This window comes from Pogona vitticeps, chromosome 3, assembly GCF_051106095.1.
Source record: "Pogona vitticeps strain Pit_001003342236 chromosome 3, PviZW2.1, whole genome shotgun sequence".
Classification (NCBI taxonomy): Eukaryota; Metazoa; Chordata; class Lepidosauria; order Squamata; family Agamidae; genus Pogona; species Pogona vitticeps.
Window position 1 is genome coordinate 82,210,879 of NC_135785.1, and position 27,388 is coordinate 82,238,266.

Consider the following 27,388-nt stretch of genomic DNA (forward strand, 5'->3'; position numbering starts at 1 on the left):
CTGGTTTGTACTATATTTTTAGTAAGTCTCAAGACAATGGTATAATAGAGGTCTGGCTAATTCAGTTGTTTGATCAATAAAATGTTCATTAAAACCAAAGGGAATCATGGTGCAATTGGTTACTGAACTGTGGTTGATTTATTACTTCCGAATGTAATTTTATTTTATTTATTTTTATTTGCTTTTAGTACAAATGTTAATGCTAATTGTACCCACATTTTATTATTTCTGTATAATTGACAGGTCTGTATATGATGATCAACCTAATGCACACCAAAAGTTTATGGAAAAATTAGATGCATGTATACGTAACCATGACAGGGAGATTGAAAAGATGTGCAATTTTCACCATCAAGGCTTTGTGGATGCTATTACAGAACTACTTAAAGTAAGGGCTGATGCAGAAAAACTGAAGGTAAGGCATTACTATTGCACTTGCAACTGTCAAAATAGTGAAAGGTGGTTTTGTATTGCCTTTGAGAGTTTTATAATTGCATATTCCTTTTCAAATTAAAGTGTTCACACATTTGCATGTCTGCAAACTCTGGTTCAGAGCTTTGGAATTCTGAGGGGGAAAACTTTTTAAATTGAACAGTACCTTTACTTGTAATTAACAGTGCAGTAATTGTATGACAAGCTCCATAATGCATGACAAATTATTTTTCAAAACCAAGGTTGATTAAAAAAAAGTCCCAGAGCTTGCATAGAGTTTTCTTCCTCAAACAGACATTTCCCTGGTTCCTCAAAGAGCGACTGGAATTGTTGGGATTCTTTATAAACTTGCTGTGAGATTTCCTCAGAAGTAAATTATGGAACTTAGTCCCCTTAGCTCTCTTTACACATTTCCAAGAAAAATATGCACACCAGACAGAAAGAGCGTAGTTCACCAGAGGTTATGATTAGAACAGCATTATATAAAGGATATTCAGATAACAAGAGACCAAATACAGCATCAATGAGGTCATTGAGCATCTTTGTTCAGAAATTAATGAGTTTTTTAATAAACTAGAATGTGCTCCCTTATTATGATGACCTAATGAGTCACTTAATATGTGGGAAAGTCTGAGGTCGAGCTCTGCCTGCACCTGCGGCATTAAAATGTTGCTGTGGCTTGGAGATTTCCACGTTTGATGTTAATCAACCACCCAGTGTTTGCATTCAGCAAAGTATGAATGTTTAATTACCATAAAATGCAATCACCATTTCTTGCAGACAATGAATGGCGCATAGAGCTCATTGAGGTTATCAAAAAGGGACCAGTGGTCAATTGGGTCAATGATTTGAATTGTTTGACAGACCTACAGAAACAAATAAAGTTCAAAAATCCCAAGTAAATTTGAGAAGTTTGCCACAGAATCTGTTAGAAAGAACTGTCATAACTAATTGAAGTTAAGGGGAAAAAAACCTTGGTGATCAGAAGTTCAAGTTGAAGCTGTAGAGTTAATTTGGATTTGCAGTTCATTGTTCTAAGTTTCTCATGAAGCATGATCTGATTACAAGGGTGAACAGTTGCATCAGGGCAATATGTGCATATTTGTCTAACAAAGGTGAAATTATTTTTAAGGTCCAAGTTACTGATACCAACCGAAGACTTCAAGATGCTGGAAAAGAGGTGAGAAAAATGGTGCTTCCTATGTGTTTAGTGAATATTTACGGAAGACAACATCTCCACATAATTTATTGACTTTTTTTAATATTCAAGGTAATATTTGAAACAGAAGAAATCATCCAGTGTAGACTTCAGCAGAGGAATATTACAACAGTAGTTGAGAAGCTTCAGTTGTGTCTTCCAGGTGAGTTGGAAGTATGTTGAGTAAACAATACTACTGAAGCTAGAAACATGTAAATTTCCACAGAACTAATATAAAATTGCTCTTATATATTTATGTTGTACTTTTTAAACCAATGTTGCAGACTACTAATGGGGGTTTTCAGCTGACATACAGCATGGATCTTCCTCTTTCTGTATTCAGAGTATTTGTAAGAAGCGATATGTTATGCTGAAGATGTGGGTTTATGGGATGTGGGTTTATGGGATGTGGGTTTATGGGATTTATTCTGTATGTATTAGGGTATGCCAAGATAAAACAAACACAACCTAGTGCAAAAGAAATAAACTTAGAATTCAAGAATTCTGAGCCCAGGGATTGGTTTTGAATAGCAGAGCTGAATGGAACTCATAATGTTTCCATTTTAAAAAAATCCAAATTTGTTGTTTTTATTGTTGAACAAACTGGTAGTCAGAAATCCTTGCTCATCTATTGTGAGATTTACCTACTAGATTTCTTGCTAACTGGGGTCCACCTAAGCTTAATGGCTATGCGATGGCATAATACAGTTGAATGTCTTTTAACTATTATTTGCTCATTGCTAAAATTAGGAGCTAAATGTTCATCACATAAGTTGTTTTCCTGATTCATAATTTCTGGAACTTGTACTTTTGAGAATACCCTTATGGTGTGCTGCTTACAAGAATTGTTCCTACCGGCTTCAGTGACCTTCTTTTGATGTGTACTTGCTGTAAGATGCACTATCCCACTAACTAAACAATACATTAAGAAGATTCTTCAGGATGTTCATAATGGCTCTTAGTGAGAAAATGAACTTGATGGTTTGATTTTTGTTTGTTTGTTAGTTTACTGCCCTTTGCTGCCCTTTACTCACCCAGCATGTATTATACGCTTTGATTTCTTTCATCTTTCCATTGTGAAATCCTTCCTGCGACAAAGAAAGTATTTCAAAATAAAATTAAATAGGGGAGAGAATATATGTATGCTTTGTAATCTTTGTGCATTTTGTAGTAGCATTTATGTGTTTTAACATCTTTCTTTATACAGTATTGGAGATGTACAGCAAATTAAAAGAGCAGATGAATGTAAAAAGGTGAGTAGAATTCTTTTCAACTGAACTATAACTTTTTTAATGAATGGGTTCATCCACTTGTCTTCTACAATTACTGCTGGAATAGCAAAGACTACTCTGGTCAAGACATATAATGAATGTTGGTCTGGTCATTGTATTCTTTTCATGTCTTTGTTTCATGTCTGTCATTGTAAATGAACAGATGTTGTGAGAAAAATGAAGGGTTTTTTATCTTAATGATTGTCCTGAGGAGATAAGATCTATATTAAGCTGCATAAAGTGGAATAAAAATATAAACTAGGTTTATAATGGCATTTAGAATTTTGTGTTCTAAAGCAAGCTGAGGATAACTAGTGCACCGTAAAAACAGCAAAGGAAATATTTTTGTTATTATTTGCCTTTGATACAGCAGAAGTGGCTTGCATAAGTTTGCACTGTTAAACTCTGAAAATATTTTTTTAACACCATAAGCATCCATGGGTCTTTTTTAGGAGAAAGGCAGGTTATAAGTATTTTAAATAAATAAATGCATTCTACACAATTTTTTCAAAGAAAGGGATTTTTAAAAATGACCTCTGAGTATTAAGGTACTAGCAATGCCTGTTGTAGGTTATTTAATACCATCACTGTGATTATACCTCTTCTTTAGATACATGCAGCAGGTTGTTCTTGTGCCCATCAATTTGACTTACACACATACTGTATCTCTAAGTGAGTTTTGTACCTTTGGAACTTACTCTGAATGAATTTTAGTAAGTGACATCTTCAATAAACAACTACTATAACTTGTCCAAATAATAATGTTGGTGTCTTACAGTAATTTGCTTCTTTTTAGTCTTTGCAAATATGTTTGTTTTAAAAAGGAAACTGGTTGGTTGCGTTTTTGTTTGTACCATTAATTTTAAAAATAGGAAACTAGTCGATGATTGTTATTTTGCATCCATTTTGTGTAGTCATAACTCTCTACTTTAGCTGCTGGACTATACTTGAGAAATGAATTGATTACATAGGCTCCAATATGGAAGAAACGGAACAGTCTTATGTGTTTGGTTATAACTAGGGGATGTCTACTGGACAGTGGTGAGGCCAATGTTGTCTAGATTAAAAGTGGGAATGAAAAATGAATGCAAACAGATAGGTCTTGATGTCAAAAGGAGTGGATTAATCTGCATATACTATATAGCAAAATAAATGCACGACGGTACATACTGTATCTAACCTTTGTGTAAGAACTTCAGATATTGAACCTGGCTTTTGTTAGGTTTTCTATTTGTTTTTTGTCCAAGCCTGTACCCTGAAAACCTGGAGACCTAGTTTCTGACTAGCTGTCTCTGCTCACCCCATTTTCCATACCCTACATACATGAACATAAGAGATGTGGCCAAATTGCAACATTATTAAAATTATTACTAACCATCAATAATGAAAAGAAGACAGTAGCATTGATATACCATAAAGATATTTCAGAGTTCAGAAATTCATTCCGAGGTCTTGTTGTGCAACTGTAAGTCCATGTCTGTCTGCTGTACCCACATTTAATGCAAGGATGAAGTTGATGAATTGGCTGTCTCACTTGCTGTGACAAAATACAATAAGAATTGAGTATGTTGCAATACAAAAAAAAGTTAAGTGTTGTAGTATACCAGTTGCAAAGCTGGCTTTAGCCATTGCTTAAAGAATTGAGTTTGTTGCATTCTCGAAGGCTTTCACAGCCGGGATCTGATGGTTGTTGTGGGTTTTTTGGGCTCTTTGGCTGTGTTCTGAAAGTTGTTTTTCCTGACGTTTCGCCAGTCTCTGTGGCCAGCATCTTGATGCCAGCCACAGAGACTGGCGAAAAGTCAGGAAGAACAACCTTCAGAACATGACCAAAGAGCCCCCAAACCCCACAACAACCAATTGAGTTTGTTACTTTTCATGTGATCCAATCGATATGAATTGCAAAATATGAACTCAGCTGCTAAGACAGTGCCTTCCTTCTTGATTGAGGAAGAGTACATGGCTTCAGGTCATGTGGGTCCCAGAGGAGACCTAACACTAGGACTGTTCTCCATGTATTTATGGGAATTTGAGGTCAGTGGTGATGAACTGCCTTTCTGAGATGGAGAGCAAGTTTGATCCAATTGATCTCTGATGTCATTGGTCAGTATAAGTCACTTCCCTAATGGCTATGAACTTGTATTACAAAAGAGTAAAGAAGTTCAAATCAAATGGGTTATTGTTAAGAAGGGATTAAACTGGGCAAGTGCAGTGAGGAGGAAACCACTTATTTCCAGCAGAGGTCCATGCATCCAGTTCCAGCAGGACTGTAGATGGAGCTGTTGGTCTATTAAAATATAGGGGGGTTGCTCAAATTCTGTATGTATATGTGCAATGTGTTTTACTTCTAACTTTCTAGATGATGCTGGCTCTATTTTGTAGTTAAGCAAAGCGAGCCCAGGGCCAGAATGATTAAGGAGAAATCATAGATAAGTAACAGTAAAGAGGGTGTTGGAATATGTCCAAAGTGCTTTTCCTTCACTGAAGGACTGGCAGTGTACGTTTGTGTTAATTCTTTACATCCAAATTCCTTGATTCATCCAAATTCTAAACATATATCACACAATGTGCTATTCAATATGTAGGGAGAAAATAATGCAGGCTTGACTTCAGTTATCTGTTTTGTGTGTGTGTGTGTGTGTTGTGTATTTAATAGCTTTGTAAGAGTGGTGAAAGTTAGGCTGGGACAGGGCTGGCTCCCTCACATGGCAGCCTTGGCCTGCTTGCTGCTTAACATGCATTGTTGTCTGCCGCCACATTTCCTTACTGGGTGGACAACTGGCTGCTCTTGCTCCTGTCTACTTCCTGTGGGATGTCTGAGCCCACTGCTACTTCAAGTTGGTTGTGTCATTTGCTTTTGTTGGTGCAGAAACCGGATGATGGAGATCTGTGGAATAGACATACTTTAGAGCTCTGAGAAAGGGATGCTTCCAACAGACCCTGGAGAGATACGTTCCACACTGCTGTTTCCCATGATGGGGGCAGATGCTATCCGAAAGTTAGTTTGGACTTTAAAGTGTAAATGGGACTACAAGCAATATTTTTGGTATAATATATTAAAGAAAGTATAACTTTTTTAAAAAAAAGATTCTCTTGAGGCATAAAGGACAAAGCATTTACTTAGTTACTTGAATGCCAATTTAAGCAGAAGTCTACCTTTCTTCCTTAATTTGGGGGTATCAGCTTGCAAAGAACATGATCATATAGGCCCTTTTTTGGATGTAACATTCCTGATTGTTTTAGCAAATCAACAGTGATCATCTGGGCATGGCGCTTCCCACTGGCTACAAAGGCTCGGTCTCTACCTTTTAATCTTTTCTCTCATACTTTGGTCTTCCCCTCTCACCCAGCCTTCTTTGTGTCTTTTGAAAACCCTCTTTTGACTGTATGAGACTGTCACTGTTTGAAATCTAGACCTTCTGCTATTATAAATTTTACTTGGATTACAGTCATATAAAAACAAATGCATGTATTATTTGTTCATTTTTTAAACTAGAAGATGTTTCTCCCTTTCTCTTAGATATTATTCAGCTTTAAAAACTATGGAACAGCTGGAAAAGATATACTTCCCAAGAGTGAGTCAGTATCGTTTTTGTCAGATAATGATTGACAACCTTCCGAAACTTCGTGAGGAAATTAAAGAAATTTCTATGTCGGATCTTAAGGACTTTCTGGAAAGTATTCGGAAGCATTCAGATAAAATTGGCGAAACTGCAATGAAACAGGTAATTTTTACTGAGATTTCAGCACATTCTTTTTAGGTGTTGTTTCTTGCCAAAGTTTTCAAAGATTTTAATTTAAAAAAGTAGTCTCTGTTTATTTGCTTTTGGACCTTGGTGGTAAAGGCATGGAGCAAACATATCTCTCTTTTCACACACACAATCAAATTAATTGAAGCCATGGGGTTGTAATGTAACAGCAAAATAAGTGAAAAAAAATCCTATTGAAGTGCCTTTAAAATGCCTTAAATAGCTGTGAAAAGTGGTGAGAAAACACACATTGGTACACTAATGAAATAACTTAGCTTTTATGTTATTTTTGAAATGTATTTTCATTATGCCCTCTTTACTGGAGACTGTAAAGAGGGCATAATGGAAATACATTTCAAATATAACATAAAAGCTAAGTTATTTCAAAGAAATTGTGGTGCTTAGAACTCACTGCTACTGATCTCCGATCATACTGGAATGCTCTGTTCCATACCGTCTTCTGCTTCCTTTGCCATTCCTTATGCTTGGCTTTTCTTAGGACTCTTGAGGGGATTTGTATGGGTCTTGTGTATTCAGTGTTTGTTTGTTTGTTTGCTGATGCAGGCACAGCAGCAGAAAACCTTTAATACTGTTCTCCATAAGCAAAACAATCTCCATTATGGCAAGAATGTATATATAAATAATGATGGAATTCCAGGCCCAAGGAATGAGATTATTTCAAAGCAAAAACTTGAGGAAGAGGAGGAGGAAGGACATGATGATGAGGTATTTTAGTCTCAAACCATATTTTACTTAGGGCATTGGTTGCCCTTGTAGCATAGTATTTGGGATGGGGTGGTGGTGGTATGTGGCCCTTCTGGTATTATTGGACTGGACCTCCCATCATCGTTAACTGTGTAGGCTATGGCCGATGCGAGTTGAAGTTATGTTTTGTTCACAGTAAACAGATTAATAATTTGATCTGATTCTATTGTTAGTAATGCTGTCCTGTAGATGGATTTTCTCATGGGGAAAAAGTCTAAGCTACAGATGAGAAAATGTTACTTTTCCACTTATTCAAATGTTTTAAACCTTCATTTCTTTCCATCCCAATATAAAGACACTTGGTAAATTATTCTTTGCACTGGTTCAATGCAGTAGGAATATCTACACCTTGTGGGTATTCATAACAAAGAGATAATACCTACCTGCTCCCTAGGTGTTAAAGGAAGAAAATGAAGAGGCATTAACACTAATTCAGCAGTAACATGGTTTGAATATACAGTGGTGCCTCGCACAATGAGTGCCTCACACAATGATAAATTCACACAACGATGGCTTTTTCTGAAAAATTTGCCGCCTCACACAACGATGTTTCCTATGGGGAATTTTCACACAACGATGTCTCTTTTCACTCATTTAAAAGTGCCTTAAACTCTTTGAAACCTGTTTTAAATGCTTGGCATCAATATTCCAGCTTGTGAAACGTAAGCAAACTTAATTTAGTGTTGTTCTGAGGTGTCGTTAATTTTTGGTGAATTTTTTTATTCTCCATTGAAAGCCATTCACCAAAAATTAACGACGCCTCAGAACAACACCAAATTAAGTTTGCATACGTTTCACAAGCTGGACTATCGATGCCAAGCATGTAACCAGGTTTCAAACAGTTTAAGGTACTTTTACAGGAGCGAAAAGGGACATCGGAAAGGGCTCTTTGATCTCCGTTTCCCTGCTTTTGAAGCTCTTTCCGATGTCCCTTTTCGCTCCTGTAAAAGTGTCTTAAACTGTTTGAAACCTGTTTTAAATGCTTGCAATCGTTAGCCCACCTCCTGAAACCTATGCAAACTTAATTTGGTGTTGTTCTGAGTCTTCGTTAATTTTTGGTGAATTTCTTTATTCTCCATTGAAAGCCATTGGACGGAGAATAAAAAAATTATTCAATGGAGAATAAAAAAATTCACCAAAAATTAAGGAAGACTCAGAACAACACCAAATTAAGTTTGCGTAGGTTTCAGGAGGTGGGCTAACAATTGCAAGCATTTAAAACAGGTTTCAAACAGTTTAAGACATTTTTACAGGAGCGAAAAGGGACTTCGCAAACCCATTCAAATGCATTGAGTCGGCTTCAATGCATTTCAATTGGGGAACCGCGTTTCCCTCAACGATGTTTCCTATGCCGATTTTCACTTAAGGACGGCAATCCATTCCAATTGGAATGGATTAACTGGTTTTCAATGCATTCCTATGGGAAATGGTGTTTCACAGAACGACGTTTTCACAGAACGTTTTTTTTGAACCAATTAACATCGTTGTGCGAGGCACCACTGTACAAGGATTTAAACTCACTCTTTTGAACAGTCAGCCCATAGTCCTGGGCAGCTGAATGAGTTAGTTTTGGTTTCTTCCACTTTAAATCTCAAGTTCTTTTCATCTTGAATATGAAGGAATTTGTGAATTTTGGTAAGTCATTATCAAAAATAAATTGAAACATAGTTCTTGGCCAGACATATTAAGAAAGTTGTACAATCGTACTGCAAATTAGCTTACTTACGAACATGTTGGGAAGGAAACGTAAGAGAATGTATGTAATTTTTTAACTTTCAAATCCTATTGCTTTGCCGCTGTCATTATTTTACCTTTTCATCTTCCTTGATTTACTACGTTCTGGTCTGTACTTTTTATCAGTGACAGAATATGATAGATATGGTTTTCAGTGAGCTCACATTCATTACCGTGCCTTTCTCTTCTATGTAAAAGTGCATAATCAGAAAGTTTTTAAAAATCTGATTATGGCATCTGTATAATTATTACAATGGTTCAATAACTTGATAAATGTTGAGTCTACCTCAGACTGAGAATACTCGTCTTCTGTCTGACTTATTGTTTGTCCTTTAAAACAGAGCTCCCCAACCTTGGGCCTCCAGATGTTCTTGAACTACAACTCCCAGAAGCCTTTGCCACCACCTCTGCTGGTCAGGATTTCTGGGAGTTGAAGTCCAATAACATCTGGAGGCCCAAGGTTGGGGGCCACTGCTTTAAAACACTGATTTGGTTTATAGTGTCATTACTAAATTCTGTGTATTTTGTTTTGGCTTGTTCTTGCAGGTTCTGACAGCACATGATCTGGTAGATTTCTCTCCTGTTTATAGATGTTTGCATATTTATTCTGTTCTGGTATGTATACTCTTTTCTTTGGTTCTTTTGTAATGCTTTGCTTTGTTTTTCTTTGTGCATGAACCAGGTGTAAATTACCATTTGTATTAAAGCAGGTACTTTAATACAAATCTTTTCTACATTTTTAAATTAAAAGTGAATGTTCACTTTCTCTGGTAGTTGCCATTGAGATTCTTTAGTCCATATTTGTCAGTATCTGTCTGGTCTCTCTTACCTTAGTTAAGATGCTCTCTGATCCATTGGTGGCTTGCTGTTTCAAAAGAAGTGGGGAAACCGTTTTGACCCTCCTTTGCCCTTCAGTCCTTGCCCACTACCTCCATGCTTTTACAGAGTGTGCCAACACTCCAGAACAGATTTGGGGAGACACAGGAGGCTTCAGGAGGCAGGAGGAAATCAGTGAAAATTGCTTCCATTCTCTGGTTTGTCAGTAAAAGTCCATTTGTAGGTTTATTGGATCCAGCCATTGTGGCTGTGGATGACAGCAGTTGTGCTCCCAACATATCTAGAAGACCAATTGGAGGAAGGCTGCAATCATGGTACTTCATTATACCATGTGCTACTTTCTTGCTATAAAAAGCTGACTGGTATTCCTAATCGAAATATGTTTTCCTGATAATTACATGAAAGATTAAATGAACAGATGTTGTTTGTTGCTCACTAAGTATTTACTTCTGTTTTGTTTTATTTACTTAAAATATTTGTACCCTGCCTTTCTCTCTAAAAAGGACCCAAGGGAGCCAATATCATTAAAAAGATTGTATTTAAAAACGAAAAAGATAAAGTACATATGTTTTAAAAGAATTAAACAAATATATTAAAAATATTAAATACAAATCAATACTAAAAATACATTTAAAAGCAACAAGGCACAACATTCTTATTTTAAAAAACCCCTCTCATACAGCCATTCACTAAGGGAAAGCCTGCCTGAAGAGAATGGTTTTTGTCGGCTTGGAACCAGCCTGTCTTCAGTGGGAAGATGTTCCAAAGTCTGGGAGCAGCAACAGATAAAGTCCTCTCCTGTGTCCCTACCAAATGCACCTATGAGAGTGGTGGGACTGAAAGAAAGGCCTATCCTGGTTATCTTAACTCCCAGGCAGGCTCATAAAGGGAAATGCAGTTCTTGAAATAGCTTGGACTAAGGTGCGCACCTCCCTGCCCTCCTCAGCTCAGGGCTCCTCCTTTGTGCACCCACAGAGATCGTTTTCAGCCTCATTGATTCTGGTCACAAATCCCATGTAGGGGGCAGTACCTCACCCAACAAGGCTGCAAATTAGAGGGAACATTGGCTTGGACCCAAGCTATTTAGGAATGTAAAGGTTGAAACCAGCACTTTCACTTGTGCCCAGAAATGGATTAGCAGCCAAAGGAGCTGCTTAAGGGGGGTTATGTAAACCCCGTAATCAGTCCCAGTTAACAATCTGGCTACAGCGTTTTGGAGCTGCTGAAGTTTCTGAACACTTTCCAAAGGCAGCCCCACATAAAGCGTGTTACAGTAATCTAGCTGGGATATAAATAATGCATGAGTCACTGTGGCCAGATCAGAATGGATGCAGCTGGTGCAGTAATTTTAACTGTGCAAAGGCATTCCTGGCCACTGCCAAAATCTGGGCATTCAGGTTTAGACATAAATCCCAGAGCACCCAAAAAGCTGCACACCTATGTTTTCAGAGGGAATTATAACCCCATCCAACCAGGCTGAAGGCTTTTTCCTTGATTTGCCTTTTGACTGACCAGGAGCACCTCTGTCTTGTTTGGTTTAAGTTTCAGTTTATTCACTTTTATTCAGTCCATTACTGATACCAGACTGATCTAGAGCTGAAGCAACTTCCTTGAATTTATATGGAAAGGAGAGAGAGAGTTGGATGTAATCTGCATCCTGGTCACATAGAACCCCAAAACTCCAGACAACCTTTCCCAGTGGTTTTATGTAGATGTTAAATCTTTAGGGGACAAAACGGAACCCTGAGGGACTCCACAGGCCAATAGCCAGGATGTTGTACAGGAGTCTCCCAGCACCATGTCTTGAGTTCTCCCCTCTAGGAAGGATAGGAGCTACTTTAAAGCAGTGTCTCCAAGTTCCATCCCATAGAGATGGGCCAGAAGGATCCCATGGTCAATGATATCAAAAGCTGCTAAGAGATTCAGCAGAACCAAAAGGAACACACACATCCTGTCCACTAGTCAAGAATGCAATCAGCCAAAATTTAGAAATTTTTCCCCTTTTGAAATGAATGGGGATCCCTGAGCATATGTTCTGCAGATAAGGCCTTAACACTTTCTTCGTGTAAGTAGATTTTACTTATTTGTTTAAAGTCATAAACATGATTATAGCAGTACGGACTGAATAACAGAAAAAGCAGCATGAAAACTCAAGTGTTAGTTGCAAAAAAATAAAATGACTTCAATTACACAAAGTAGAAATACTTTGTACTGTCAGTATGTGCTCAGCATAAATCATTTGTCGCATGGATTCTAGGAATTGCTCAATAGCCTTTGGGAAAAATAAATGGATATATAAAAATTTCTGCTCCAATATACAGTATATATATTGGAGCCAAAATTAATATAAGACCCAGTCTTATTTTCGTGGAAACTATACCCTGTTATATATGATTTTTTTCTAAAACATCCTCTTTTTTCATTTAGGGTGATGCAGAGACATTTGAAAACTATTATAGGAAACAAAGGAGGAAACAAGCAAGACTAGTGTTACAACCACAATCGAACATGGTATGTAAGCACAAAAACAAACCAAACTAAGAGTGGTGGGAGATTTGTCTGGTTTATATATTTGTGCAGAATTTTGACTAAAGTCACCGTTGTGTTATTTTCCTAAAGCATGAAACTGTAGAAGGCTACAGAAGATACTTCAGTCAAATTGTAGGGTGAGTTGCAAAATATGGCATTATTATCCTCCTAAGTTGTATAGTTTTCCCCCTGTCCAACTATCTTGATTGTCTAACTTGATCACTGTTGACTTGCAGCTGTGTTTGTTGCATTGGTGCCTGGCTGTTGATTGTTGCTATATTAAGGACACGTTTAGATGCATGTTGATGATACCTGAGAAAATTGAGTGGGAAAATAGTGATTACTGTGCCCTGAGTCTCCCTGCTTAATTGCCATCTTGTCTTATTTGACAGTTCTGTGTTTGCCAAAGAAGGTGGGTTCCTAGTGCAAATACACACACACACACACAATGAGAAACTGGTAGAAATTTCTTGGTAGAAGTTCGTGGTAGAAGCTAGAAAAAATACTTTTTTGGACTGTGCCTCTCAGAACCCTCAACAAAACTTTCCTTATTGCTTTAGTTGTTCCATGACACTATGGAGAGTTGTCACTGTTGTGTGTTTATACATGTGCATCTATGTACAAGGTAAAGGTAAAGCTTTCGAACTGGTAGGTTGGCAGGAGCTGGGATAAGCAATGGGAGCTCACTCCGTTGTGTGGATTCGATCTTTTGACTGCTGGTCTTCTGACTTTGCAGCACAGAGGCTTCTGTGGTTTAACCCACAGCGCCACCATGTCCCTGCAAGGACAAGGATACAAGGACCTCCTTAAATCGGAGGTGGAGGAACAGTAGCAAATCTGATTTGATGGAAAGCATGATTGATAGCATACAGTCAAAAAACAAGAGTCAGACAAATATAGTTTCCATGAAACAGCTATAATAATCATGTCCAGGTCTAAAATTAAACATATGTTTAATACCAGCCTGAGCAGAATCAGCAGCTGCTCTTTTCTCCATCGCTTGTTCCATAAATGACAACACTGTGGTTTCAACAAAACAGAGTTTATTAAAAGGAGTTTGGGGACACCAGAACTTCCAGTAATGAATTCTGGACTAGTTTCCTTCTCTGTTCAGGGTTCAGAGTCCAAAAGGTTCTCTTTTTTGTTCTCAGGTTCTCTTCCCGTCTGGTAATTTCACCAAGGGAAGAGATTGTAGTGCCTCTTCAGGCTTGAAGTGTGAGGCTCATGAGAGATGTGGATATGCCCACACTGAGAAGAGTAGCAGTAACACCTTAGTCCTATTGCTGATTCTTTGCTTTGTCAGGCTCACTGACTTTGCCTTCACGAGGATTGTGGCAGAGTTGCTGGTTGTTCGTTATGGTTCCTTCTCTCCCATCACTCATACTCTCCCCAGTAAGAGGGCTTATTGACCTCATCCCAGGGGACCCTCAATTGTACGAGCACCTCTGTCCAGGATCATAGGGTCTTCTTTGTAAATATATTTTCAGTTGCCTGGTGGGAAGGGTTCCTTGTGGAATTCTGCTTCTACTTGGTATTTGTCCATGGGCTCCTTCAGGGCATCTCTCCGGGAATTTTCCTCCACTTCTTCCTCAATAATGATGTCAGGGAGCAGACTTTTAGTTTGAATACCCTGCTCCACCAATTCCCATATTTCTATCTCTTCTTCCCACAACACCCAAGATCCAGGCACCACTTAGCTCCTCTAGGTGCCATTCCTCTAGACTTGGACTTCCTGGCCATTTGCCTCCCTCCTGGAATTCCATCTGACTTCCCTTCTTGAGATCGCTAGGTTCTTGAAATCCAGGTTTCTCAGGTGCCATACTAGTCTCTCCAACGTCTGTCGAGGTCACCATTCAGAATTAAGTAGGTTCTGGGGCCAGGCGAGATTTTCCATTGGCCTCCTCCTCTAATGTATACTTCCCCACTTTCTTAGATAGTGGCCCGTTGAATAATGGATGTACAGTACATTGAACATATTATTCAGGGTGCAATTATCTCAGATTTCCAAATAGCTTCTCTGTTAGAAGTCTACAAATGTTCTGCTGTCATGTAATAAATGGTGATATATACAGTCATGGCCAAAAATATTGGCACCCTTGCAATTCTGTTAGAAAATGCAACCCTTCTCTCAGAAAATTGGTGCAGTTGCAAATGTTTTGGTACTCACATGTTCATTTCTTTGGTTTGCGTTGGAACAACACACACACACAAAACAGAGAAGAAAAGTCAAAATCTGATACAATTCCACACAGAAAACCAAAAATGCACTGGCCAAAATTATTGACACCCTTAACTTAATATTTGGTAGCATCCCCTTTGGAAAAAATAACTGAAATCAATTGCTTCCTGTAACCATGAATGAGTTTCTTACACCTCTCTATTGGAATTTTGGACTACTCATCTTTAGCAAACTGCTCCAGGGCCTCAGATTTGAAGGATGTCTTCTCCCAATTGCTGTTTTGAGATCTCTCCACAGGTGATCTATGTGGGATTCAGATCTGGACTCATTGCTGGCTATTTCAGAACTCTTCGGTGCTTTATTTGTAACCATTTCTGAGTGTTTTTTGAAGTCTGTTTTGGGTCATTGTCCTGCTGGAAGATCATGACCTCTGGTGGAGACAGACAGCTTTCTGATACTGGCCACTATGTTGTGCCCCAAAATTCTTTGGTAATCATCAGATTTCGTGATATTGTTCACACAGTCGAGGCATCCAGTGCAGAAGGCAGCAAAGGAACCCTGAAATATCTTTGAACCTCTACCATGTTTGACTGTAGGGACTGCGTTCTTTTCTTTGAATACCTCATTTCTTTTTCTGTAAACAGTGCCATGATATCCTTTACCAGAAAGCTCTATTTTGTCCCATCTGTCCACAGTACGTTCTCCCAGAGGGATTGTGGTTTTGTCACATAAGTTTTGCCATACTCCAATTTTGTTTTTTTTTTAGGCCTTTGTGTCAGCAGTGGTGTCCTCCTGGGTCTCCTACCATAGCATCCCTTTTAATTCAGATGGCGACGGATAGTGTGAGCTGACACTGTTGTACCCTGTGTCTGCAGATCAGCTTGAATTTGTTGGGAAGTTAATATGGGTTCTGTATCCACCATTTAAATAACCTTTTGTTGTAACTTTTCAGTAATTTTGCTCATCCGTCCACGTCCATGGAGGTTAGTTATAATGCCATGGGCTGTAAACCTCTTGATGACATTGTGCACAATGGACACAGGAACATTAAGATCTCTGGAGATGGACTTTTAGCCTTGAGATTGTCAATGGTTTTCCACAATTTTTCTCTCAAATCCACAGACAACTCTTTGCCCTTCATTCTTTTCTCCATGTTCAGTGTCAAACACAACACAAGGTTATGTCAATTTTTCTCCATCTTAAGCGGTTGCAAGTATGATTACTATATTACCTACACCTCTTACTTGTGACAGATGTGTCTAAATACAAATTAAAGGGGCATCACATGCTTGGAAAGCAATTATTTCTTACAATTTGTACAGGATACCAATAATTTTGGCCAGCGAATTTTTGGGTTTTTGAGTGGGATTGTATCAGATTTTTTTTTCTGTTTTTTTTGTGTTGTTCCAACACAAACCAAAGAAATGAACATGTGAGTACCAAAACATTTGCAACTGAAACAATTTTCTGAGAGAAAAAATTTATGACAGAATTAAAAGGGTGCCAATATTTTTGGCCATGACTGTATGAAACTGTGTATTTCCTGTAACAGCCAGAGTGGTACAGTGGATAAGGTGAAAAGTAGGATTTAAAAGGCTTGCACTCAAATCCCCGTTCAGACATAGAAACTCACTAGGGAGTGGCAGTGTAAAACCACCTTTTAAATATCTCATATACCCTGAATGCCCTATTAGAGTTGTTGTAATACATAAAAAATATTCTTTGCACATTATATTTTTTAATCTTCAGTGCGTTTAAATCTTCAGTGTACAGCATATATATAAATAAATCCTGTATGGTGTAGTGGATAGAGTGTTGAAACTAGGATTCAGGAAGCCTGGGTTTAAATCTCACTTGACCAGGAAAAGTTACTATGGGCGAGCCATTTCTTTGAATAGGAGAAATTGGTTCTCTTCTCTCCATCTTCTGGTCTTTAGAAAATACCTATATGGCTGTTATAACATGTCGCACACTACTCTGCAGCCAAATAGCAAAGGACTTCCCCTATGAAGTGGTTTGTATAAGCCCCTCCAGCAGCAAACCCTATAAAATTAGTGAGAATGTTCCTAATTGCTTCTGTAGATGTTGACTACATTTCAGAGCTTTTTACAAACAACACCTGTTATTACCTGTATGTGCAACTGTGTTTAGAGGACGCAGAGAGATGGAAAAACCCAAGCTTTATTGTTACTATAAACTATTTCAAGGGAACGACAATTCATTCACTGTTAAGTTTACTGCTATGTATGTTCAGTTTTTTTGTAGTGGAAGATCACATTTTGCATGTAACTCAAGGACTTATAACCAGAGCTTACACTGATGAACTTTGGAACATGGCAATTTCAAAGATCATTGCTGTCCTTAGAACTCACTCAGTAAGTATTGTATATAGACATTGTGACTGTCATCTCCTTTAAGTGTATTTACTATAGGGACTTCTAGTGTGTTTAGAGGAAGGATAAAGTCAAAGTAGGAAAAAAGGGAGTGGTGGGGAGGGATTTTTTTGTAATTAAAAATTGCTCAGATTTTGGGGAGAGCCTGCCAAGCTTTTGTTTGTCCCAGCAGTATCAGGCTGTGAGCCACAGCTGTGGGCTATCTGCATAATCCTCCACTGATTTACAACTCCCTGGGTCTTCCAAACTGTGCCCTTAGTCCAGCAGTTTAGAATATGCAGAGTTAATCTTCTGTTATTATTGCAACCTGTCCTAATTAGTTTCAGCTGACCTCTTCATTAGATCAGATTGAATTAGTTTAGCACTGAAAGCAGCACCAGGAAATAGTTCTTAATTATCATTCCAAAAGCCCTGTTTCCAAAATAAACTTAACCAGCACAACCCTTAGAGTTGCCCTTTGGTTCTTCCAAGGCATTATGTCTTTGTTGCAACAGATCTGTTCCAGCTTCTTGAAACTGGCACAGAGTTATTAATTTAATATTGGCTGTATTTGGTTGAGAGAGTATTGTCACTGTATGATGTAGCTTTTCATAATATAAACTTTCCATTGCTTAGTTTGCCTAACTGAGTATCTCCACAAAAAAAGAATAAAGTGGCTAAAACTGCTCATAGCTGGTGGAATTTAACTTTAGTACTTCATGCTAAATATAGAAATGTTGTTTATTGTGGAAGAAGGAGACAGGGGCTATTCTTATTAAAGAGCTCATAGTAATGAGGTTTAGCTGCATATTTATCTTCACTCAGCACTAGCCAACTGGAAGAATCAACTGCCAACCAGAGATAAAAGTCAACTTGATATAATCTTCAGACTTGAAAAGACATTTACTGTTTGTTTGAAAAAATAATGTTTAAAGCATAATCTATAATTTTAATTTTCAGTCCTATTGCACCGACCCTGATCTTGTTCTGGAGTTGAAGAATCTGATTGTTGTGTTCGCTGATACTTTGCAGGTTGGTGGCACTGTCAGCTTAATTTCAGTATTCAGTTTCAAACGTGACCTTAATGTCCCTTTGCAGTTCTTCTTTTGCTCAGTTTATTTCAGTGAGTTCAAATTCCCGTCTCAAGAACAAAACTAGGAAACATACACTTTAAAATCTGGCATACACAGAAGATCATCTATATAACTAAGTTTTGAATGTAGCATATGTGTGGTTGAAGTAACATAAAGGTCCCTGTATTGAGGGTTTTTTTGATTGCGAATTCAAGGTGTGATTACACCGCTAAAATAAATTGGGTGATGGATAAGGGTTTTTGAATTTGGTTTGAAGTCACCAAATTTTTAGGAGAAGAAAACAGGAAAAAAAATAATCTGTTTTCTTCTCCTAAAAATTGGTGAGCCTTATGGAGAGGTCCGTCTTATGGAACACACCCTAGGAACCTTTGGAGGCTCACCCAGCCCCCCCCCCGGAGGCCAGAGGGGGCGAAATCACCACCTTCTGGGAGTCTTCTGAAGCTTCCAAAACCTCAAAAGATTCCCAGCAGGTGGCGATTTCACCCCCTCTGGACTGGCGGGGGGGGGCAGGGTGAGTCTCCAAAGGGTCCTAGGGTGTGTTCCAAGGCCCATTAGAGACTCACCCTGCCCCACCCGGGGGTCAGAGAGGGCAAAATCGCCACCTTCTGGGACTCTTCTGAAGCTTCCCAAGCCTCAAAAGAGTCCCAGAAGGTGGCAATTTCGCTCCCTCTGGCCCGGTCAGGGGGCAAGGTGAGCCTCCAAAGGGTCCTAGGGTGTGTTCCAGGATCCTTTAGAGACTCACTCTGCCCCACCCGGGGGTCAGAGGGGGCAAAATCGCCACCTTCTGGGAGTCTTCTGAAGCTTCCCAAGCCTCAAAAGACTCCCAGAAGGTGGCGATTTTGCCCGTGCTGGCCCCATGGGGCTGGGGTGGGGGGAGCATCACAAGGGCCCTGGAAGGCTCACTCGGACCCTTGCGACGCTCCCGCCACCTGGAAGCTGGCTATTTCGCCCGCACTGGCCCTGACCGGACCATTGGGAGGCTCCCCCCCCCGGGGCCAGTGGGGGCGAAATCGCTGCCTTCGCTCCATAAGACGCACAGACTCCCCCCACACTTTTTTTGGGGGGGGAGTGCGTCTTATGGAGCAAAAAATATGGTAAATTTCAGTAGTGATGTAAATAAATGACCTTCTCACAGCCGAGTAAAATACCTCACTTTCCAACCAAAAACAATGTTCCTGGCCAAAAAAGAATTTGCACTTCCATGTGCATTGTATAGTCACCTTTTTAAAACTCAATTTCAAAATACTAAACCTGATTAAAATACAGTGGGGGGGGGGTTGTGTGTAACCATAAGGTAAAGGTTCCCCTTAACATTTAGTTGTCATGTCCGACTCTGGGGCGCAGTGCTCATTCCCGTTTCCAAGCTGTAGAGAAAGCGTTTGTCCGAAGATAGTTTCTGTGGTCACGTAGCCAGCACTAGACACGGAACACCATTACCTTCCCATCGTGGTGGTACCTATTTATCTACTTGCATTTGCAAGCTTTTGAACTGTTAGGTTGGCAGGAACTGGGACAAGCGACAGGAGCTCAGTCCGTCGTGTGGATTCGATCTTACGACTGCTGGTCTTCTGACCTTGCAGCACAGAGGCTTCTGCGGTTTAACCCACAGCGCCACCACGTCCCTTAACCGTGCTGTCCTTTAAAATGCATTCTTAGTGGGTTATTCTGTGTGTGAAATGATCCTGTGTCATCTAATTTATATTTTGGCTTGGTTTACTTCTGTTCACCCGAAATACTACTTTTATTTTTTAAAATTTAATATAAATAGACAGTAGACCAAAAGAGAATAATTGAAATAAAGTTCTAGTATGTAGTTTAATGAAAGTATTATTTTTCTTCGGTGTATTATTTTTACTGCTGTGTTGGAAGAATAAAGATAAAAATCAATTCAATTTGAAAGAACAGGATTGTTTTATAATATAGGAAAGATTTGCATACATAGATTAAAATATATGCCTTTTTGGTGCATTAATAAGAAAATTTACAGGAGAGGTGAACAGTTTAACAGTCTTAGAGCAATTTAATTTTGGGAATTTTTTAGAGGGTAACTCTGTCTCAAGGCACAGTTGTACCAAAGTAAAACAAGCTTTATACTGTCACCTGCAATAGTTTTTTTCTAAAGAAATCTAGAAATTAAAGTTTTGTGAAGGCATTAAGAGTATTTTGTGTGTGATGTTTACTATACTGCAATCCTTTACATGTCTCCTTAGAGATAATTCCCATTGAACTTATTGGGTCTCAAACCAAGATAAGTTGGTACAGGTTGCTGTCTTCAAGCACACATTTCTCACCTGGGGGAATGACAACATTATGGGTTAGATACCAGTCTTAATTTTTTAATTAATAATTGCATTGCTTATATTGCGTTCCTACTGGGAAAAGTTAACAACCAAACAAAAACAGTTTTCGTTAAAAGAGATGCAGAATATCTGACAATGAACGGTAAGTAGACTTCCTTGCACAAGGAATTGCTCAGAGGAGATACTGAGAAATTTGCTTATACATCCAGGGTCAGCATCTGTTTTCTAGAAAAGGAGAGGAATGTTCATTATGCTGCAATTGGTGTGATGTAGGGGGAACCTGTGGAGAAGGAGGGAAGAGGAGCAGTGTAGTATGGTGGATAAGCTGACACCAGCCTATGGCATTGTTCTCTCCCTTCCAGCCTCTTTCCATGAGTTTGTGAGCCAGGTGCTCTTCCATTTGAGGCAAGAAATCTCATGGTAGTTGATAAATGCTTGCTTGAGTGCCTTGGCAGTCTGTCTCATTCAGAACAAGTCATCTAGTGAGATTTCTTCACATCCATAACGGAGGCACTCCTGCAGTCCTGGGGCTTCTCTCTTCATGCAGTTAAAACCTTTGGTTGGGGCATTTGGGTCACATGTTTTATGATGTCTATTATGGAAGAAGATGGAGACAGCAGCCATGAAATTAAAAGACGCCTGCTTCTTGGGAGGAAAGCGATGACAAACCTTGACAGCATCTTAAAAAGCAGAGACATCACCTTGCCAACAAAAGTCCGAATAGTCAAAGCTATGTTTTTTCCTGTCGTGATGTATGGAAGTGAGAGCTGGACCATAAAGAAAGCAGACCGCCAAAGAATTGATGCCTTTGAATTGTGGTGCTGGAGGAGGCTCTTGAGAGTCCCCTGGACTGCAAGGAGAACAAACCTATCAGTTCTAAAGGAAATCAACCCTGAGTGCTCACTGGAAGGACAGATCCTGAAGCTGAGGCTCCAGTACTTTGGCCATCTCATGACAAGAAAAGACTCCCTGGAAAAGACCCTGATGTTGGGAAAGTGTGATGGCAAGAGGAGAAGGGGACGACCGAGGATGAGATGGCTGGACAGTGTCTGCGAAGCAACCAACATGAATTTGACACAACTCCGGGAGGCAGTAGAAGATAGGAGGGCCTGGCGTGCTCTGGTCCATGGGGTCACGAAGAGTCGGACACGACTAAACGACGATTATGGAAGAAAAAGTGCTACATCACCACCAATCTATGAACTAAACCAGAGCAAGCAGAGAAAGAGAGAGAAATTAAGTGAATGAAGCATGCATCAAGGGGAGGGAGGGAGGAGAATCTTGTGGTCTTTTGGGGAGTGGGAGAATATTTGGGAATGTTGGGATTTTTCTCTGAAACTTTGGCTGTATCCTTCCAAACTTAAAAATATGCTGTACTGTATTCTCATTCATAATGATCACACCTTTTACAAATCCTTTCATTATATGTCTTCCTAGGGCTATGGTTTCCCTGTGAACAGACTATTTGACCTTTTATTTGAAATAAGGGACCAGTACAATGAAACCCTCCTTAAAAAATGGGCAATGTTGTTCAGGTTGGTATTGCACAATAAGAAGAGAATCCATTTCCAAGTAATGTCTAACTCATTTTGGTTACTCCTTTGATTATGTATTTGAATATTTCACTTTCCAAATTTTGAAGCAATATTTGTATTTTGAAATGGAAAGTTTCAAAAAAAAACCTTTGGTAGTTGTCATAGCAAAAAAAAAATCATTGTTGCAATTAATTATGTGTTGCCCAGCTCCTTGTATGGACTAAATACTCTGTACTGGTGGGCATTCTGTAACTACAGTGGTGCCTCGCTTAACGACATTAATTCATTCCAGCGAAATTGCTGTAGAGTGAAAACGTAAAGCGAAATAAAAAAGCCAATTGAAACGCATTAAAACCCGGTTAATGCGTTCCAATGGGCTGAAAACTCATCATCCAGTGAAGATCCTCCATAGGGGCGGCCATTTTCGGTGCCTGTAGAGCGAGGAATCCATCCCTAAGCACAGCGGGGAGCCATTTTGAGCACCTGGTGGCCATTTTGAAAACCCGACGATCAGCTGTTTTGATCGTCGTAATGCGAAGAATTGGTTCCCGAAGCAGGGAACCGATCTTCACAAAGTGAAAAAAGCCCATTTAAAACATCGTTTTGCAATCGCAATTGCGATCGCAAAAACATTGTCGTGAAGTAGATTCGTCGTTATATGGAGTAATTGTTAAGCGGGCCACGACTGTATCTATTTTTGCATTGAGTTCATAGCCTTGGGATTTCAACTTTAATTGTTTTTAAATTTTATAATATTATAGATAAACCCAGATATTTGTGTGAAATACTTTCAGGATGGAGCAGGGCAAGGCTACAATGCCCTGTGTGACTTCTTGCTTATATTCATGACTGACAGTTATACAAAACAAGTACATATGTAAAGGTGCATTAATCTCTGCACATGGTTTTTGTTCAAATTATATACTCCCCATTCTTGCCTATGTCACTCTCAAACATCCAGTCTTATTAGGTGACTGTTGCTATGATGTTGCCACTTCCAGTTTTCTGCATCCTTTCTCATCAGGAATTCACAATTTTCCCAGACATAAGCTAGCCTGGAATGTTCCACATGTCTTAGACTACCACTTTCAGCAATCCTGACTATTGCTTATAGTTGATGAACTGATAGGCATTCATGTCTAAAAGGCTGGAAGGCTTCAGGTTGGCGAAAGCTAAGCTAGAATGTTTGTGAGTATTCCTTTACGCAACACCTCAGCAGATGGTTACCTCTCTCACTGGAAGCTGTAGAACATAAAAGTGCTTATGTACAATTGAATTATGATCATATATGATACTAGGTTTATCATCTATTTTTATATATTTATGTTCCTAACTGAAAACACAGGGATATCTTTGAAGCAGACAATTACAGTCCAATTCCTGTATCAAATGAAGAGGAATACAAAATTGTAATTAGTAAATTTCCCTATCAGGATCCAGAACTTGATAAGGTAAGAGAACATATATTACATACACTGGTTTTAAAGCTAGCTAATGTGGGTTAAATAACATGCGGATGATCCTCCAAACCATTAGCTGTGCATTTTTTCTTTCATTTCCTACAAGTGCAAAGTGAGGCGATTATTACTTTATTATCATTTTCTTTGAAGAAACAGGCAAACCAAGAGTATGTATAGAAAGGTGGAAAAATGAAAAAAAATTAGGATAGCCATTGAACTGCCTACATTCTTTTTCGATTTTAGCTAATGGTAAACCTTGGATTGCTACTGTAGCTGAATGGAACAATCATAGAATTTCATCAAACAAATGTTTGCCTGCAAGCAAATATCTAGTTCAAGTATATCTCATTTTATTCCATTGTAGGCACAACATGTACGTAATAAGAGTTAAAGAATATTATTAAGCACTTTGGTATGTGCCTGTGCTCTGTTCTTTTCAGCCCATGTGCTTCTGAGCGTGAATTCTCATTCTCCTTTAGTATACTGTTACCATTATGATATTAAGTATGATGCTTAAAACATCTACGTTTTGGAACCTAATTGTGAGTATTAATCAATTGACAAAATAGTAGGCATTCAAAGCGTCAAGTGGGAGGTACCTCTGTTTCTCCAGTTGCTCCTCCAACTCCCTGAGTCCTTTACCATGCTGGGTAGGGCTGGTAGGATTCACAGACATAAACATTTGAAAGGCAAAAGGTTCTCCACCTTGATGTAATTGGAAGAAAACTGAAATAACAACTTAAAACCACATTTATCTCCCTGAGCAAAATTTCTTGAGCTCACACTATACATCTGTTTACTTAGCATTTGATGGAGACCCCTCTCCATAGTACCAGTTGTGGGGAAAACTGAAATGCTGTAGATTTTAGATATGGATTGGCTAATGTGTATGAAGAGAGGACAATACAGTTTGTGGCTTCAAATATATTTTGGATATATACAGTGGTGCCTCGCTTAACGAGCGCCTCATTTAACGGCAAATCCGCATAGCGACGGATTTTTTGCGATCGTTTTTGCGAACGCATAACAATGTTTCTAATGGTAAAAAATCGCTTTGAGATGATCGGTAAGCTGTTTCGCTTAACGATTTTTGCATAGCGATGTTTTAAAAACAGCTGATCGGCAGTTCCAAAATAGGCACCAGAAAAAAAACAGCCGCCCGCTGTGTTTTTGCGCCAATTCCTCGCATACCGGGCAGCGAAAATGGCGGCCATATGGAGGATTTTCGCTTAAAGGTGAGTTTTAAGCCCATAGGAACGCGTTAAACGGAGTTTAATGCATTCCTGTGGGCTTTTTCTTTTCGCATAGCAACAAATCTGGATAGCCACGATTTTTCCAGAACGGATTATCGTTGCTATGCGGGGCACGACTTGTAACTTAAATTGCGATATCCAGCTCCTTTTTCTCAACCTGCTTAGACTGATTCCACTTGGAGCATAACATGCACACACATTTTGTTTCTGCAGCAGCCTTTTCCAAAGAAACTCCCGATGTCTCAATCAGTGCCTCAGATCTATATCCAGGTTAAAGAATTCATTTATGCAAGCCTTAAATTTTCAGAGTCACTTCATCGCAGGTAGGCATTTAAAAAAGTTGTGCGTCCGTATGTGTAAATATTGCATCCCATGTGGCTGTGTTTCAAAACATACAGAAAATGAAGTGCTGTAACTCAGTAGAGAAGGCCTGTTCAGGTATTGCTGGAATTTGGTTTGTTTCTTCATGAATCTGTGGAGAGCTGCTTCTACTCTGTGCAGACTAGACGGACATAGACAGTCTCACGAGAGGTTGGAAATATTTATTGTTAATGTTAACATGTTAATGTTAATTTGAAAATAAATTCATTAATGGTAACCATTTTACTGAATGTCATATAATGAATTTGATATGTTAATGTTAGTTACTAATTATAATGTTACTTGTAGCAATGTGTTAACGTGTTACTTCCAAATTTTAAAAAACAAGTTCAATTACTGATACAGAAAAATGGACCTAAAAACCAAGATATTACTCTCTGAAAATAACATGTTAAATACTTATAAGATTTTTTGGTATGTGTTACGCTGATTGTGGCTAGTGAATTAATTGTTAATGAATTAATTCCATCCTCTGGATGTGACTCAGAGTGAGGCAACTTACTGTATTCCTAAGAAACTGCAGCTTAGGGAAGTGGCCGTAGCTCAGTCATAAAGTGCAGCACAGAAATATTTAGCTAGATGCATTTGTAATTTGGTTTGAATAAGCAGCTTCCTTTGTTGCTTGGACAAGATGCATTCTATTGTACAGACACAGCTCTATTGCTAGTGAAAAATGTACAACATAGAGCCAATTCAAAAGAACTGTAGTGATGTAAAGCATATATGGGCTCATTGTATGAATCAGCACCTTTCCATGAAGTTCTGTACAAGGACCCCCTGGCCTTATACTTGGTCCGATACAGTTTTTTTATTTTTTTATTTTTTATTTATTTATTGTATTTATACCCCGCCTATCTAGTCATTTCGACCACTCTAGGCGGCTTACAACATAAGGATAACAAGTTCTAAAAAAAAATTATAACAATTAATTAATTAAATGATTCCATAAGATGGGAAAAATAAAAATAAATCAAATAAAGAGGAAAAAAAGGAAAGAGGACAGGAATTAACTAGAAGGGAAGGCCTGCCTATACATCCATGTTTTTAGTTGGTTCTTAAAAGTACCCAGCGAGGGTGCAGCGCGAATCTCCGGAGGTAGGTTATTCCAGAGACAAGGAGCCACTGCCGAGAAAGCCCGGTTTCTAGTTCTTTCTTTCCGGGCCTCCCTCAGCGTCAGGCTCCTCAGCCTCACCTCCTGACTCGCGCGGGTGACATGGGTAGAACTAGTTGGGAGTAAGCGTTCCACCAAGTATCGAGGTCCTAAAACGTTTAGGGCTTTATATGTAAGCATTAACACTTTGAAGTCAATGCGGAAACGGATGGGCAGCCAGTGCAGCATGGCCAGAGTAGAAGAGATATGTTGGTATTTTCTCACTCCAGTAAGGAGTCTGGCCGCCGCATTCTGCACCACTTGAAGTTTCCGCATCAGCTTCAAAGGAAGCCCCACGTAGAGCGCATTACAGTAGTTTAATCTAGAAATTACGAGCGTAAGTACTAAGGTATTGAGCCCCCCCGTGTCTAGGTAAGGTCGCAGCCGGGCAATCCACCAAAGGTGGAAAAAGGCGGTGTGGACTACCGATGCCACCTGCGTTTCCATGGTGAGCATTGGGTCCAGGTGTACCCCCAGGCTGCGGACCCCACTCTTTGCGGCCAGGGCCACCCTCCCAAACATGAGGGAGTTTCCCAAGCCACCATCTACAGGGCCACCCACCCTCAGAACTTCCGTCTTGTCCGGGTTCAGCCTCAGCCCGTTCTCCTCCATCCACTGCTGTAGCGGCCCCCAGGCAGTGCTGGAGGGACAGGACGGCATCACCTGCAGTTGGTGAAAAGGAAATATAGAGCTGGGTGTCATCAGCATATTGATGGCACGATGCTCCACATCCCTGATGACCCCACCCAGCGGCCTCATATAGATGTTAAACAGCATTGGGGAGATGATCGACCCCTGTGGAACCCCACAATTGAGACTCCATGGGGCCGAAATACTCTCCCCAAGCTGCACTCTCTGGGTCGGACCTCCAAGAAGGAATGGAGCCAGGCTAGAGCCAAGCCACCGATACCCAACTCAGAGAGCCTCCCCAGGAGGATACTGTGGTCGACGGTATCGAAGGCCGCTGAGATGTCGAGGAGGACCAACAAAGAAATTTTACCGTTGTCGGCCTCCCTCAACAAGTCATCGTACAGGGCGACCAATGCCGTCTCTGTACCGTGGCATGGCCTGAAGCCTGACTGAAAAGGATCCAGGGCATCTGTTTCATCCAGATGTGCTTGAAGCTGGTCAGCCACCACCCTCTCGACTACT

General features: G+C 39.5%; 1 protein-coding gene across 11 annotated transcripts in view; it reads left to right on the forward strand.

Moving 5' to 3' along the window:
* Positions 1-27,388, forward strand: part of EXOC6 (exocyst complex component 6) — a 112,553-nt gene that overhangs the window by 24,050 nt on the left and 61,115 nt on the right. For 8 of the 11 annotated variants that reach the window (XR_013543954.1, XM_020782900.3, XM_020782903.3 and 5 more), the window contains exons 2-15: positions 244-415; positions 1,565-1,612; positions 1,703-1,793; positions 2,838-2,883; positions 6,419-6,623; positions 7,212-7,373; positions 9,693-9,761; positions 12,411-12,494; positions 12,603-12,649; positions 16,946-17,066; positions 18,024-18,095; positions 21,895-21,992; positions 23,338-23,443; positions 24,919-25,028. Coding sequence is in view for 10 of the 11 variants with exons in the window: in XM_020782903.3 (XP_020638562.3) it covers positions 244-415; positions 1,565-1,612; positions 1,703-1,793; positions 2,838-2,883; positions 6,419-6,623; positions 7,212-7,373; positions 9,693-9,761; positions 12,411-12,494; positions 12,603-12,649; positions 16,946-17,066; positions 18,024-18,095; positions 21,895-21,992; positions 23,338-23,443; positions 24,919-25,028 (1,431 nt within the window). In the remaining variant the exon portion in view is untranslated. The remainder of the gene's footprint in view (positions 1-243; positions 416-1,564; positions 1,613-1,702; positions 1,794-2,837; positions 2,884-6,418; positions 6,624-7,211; positions 7,374-9,692; positions 9,762-12,410; positions 12,495-12,602; positions 12,650-16,945; positions 17,067-18,023; positions 18,096-21,894; positions 21,993-23,337; positions 23,444-24,918; positions 25,029-27,388) is intronic. The other 3 variants (XM_072995327.2, XM_078391322.1, XM_072995331.2) reach the window with 1 other exon arrangement.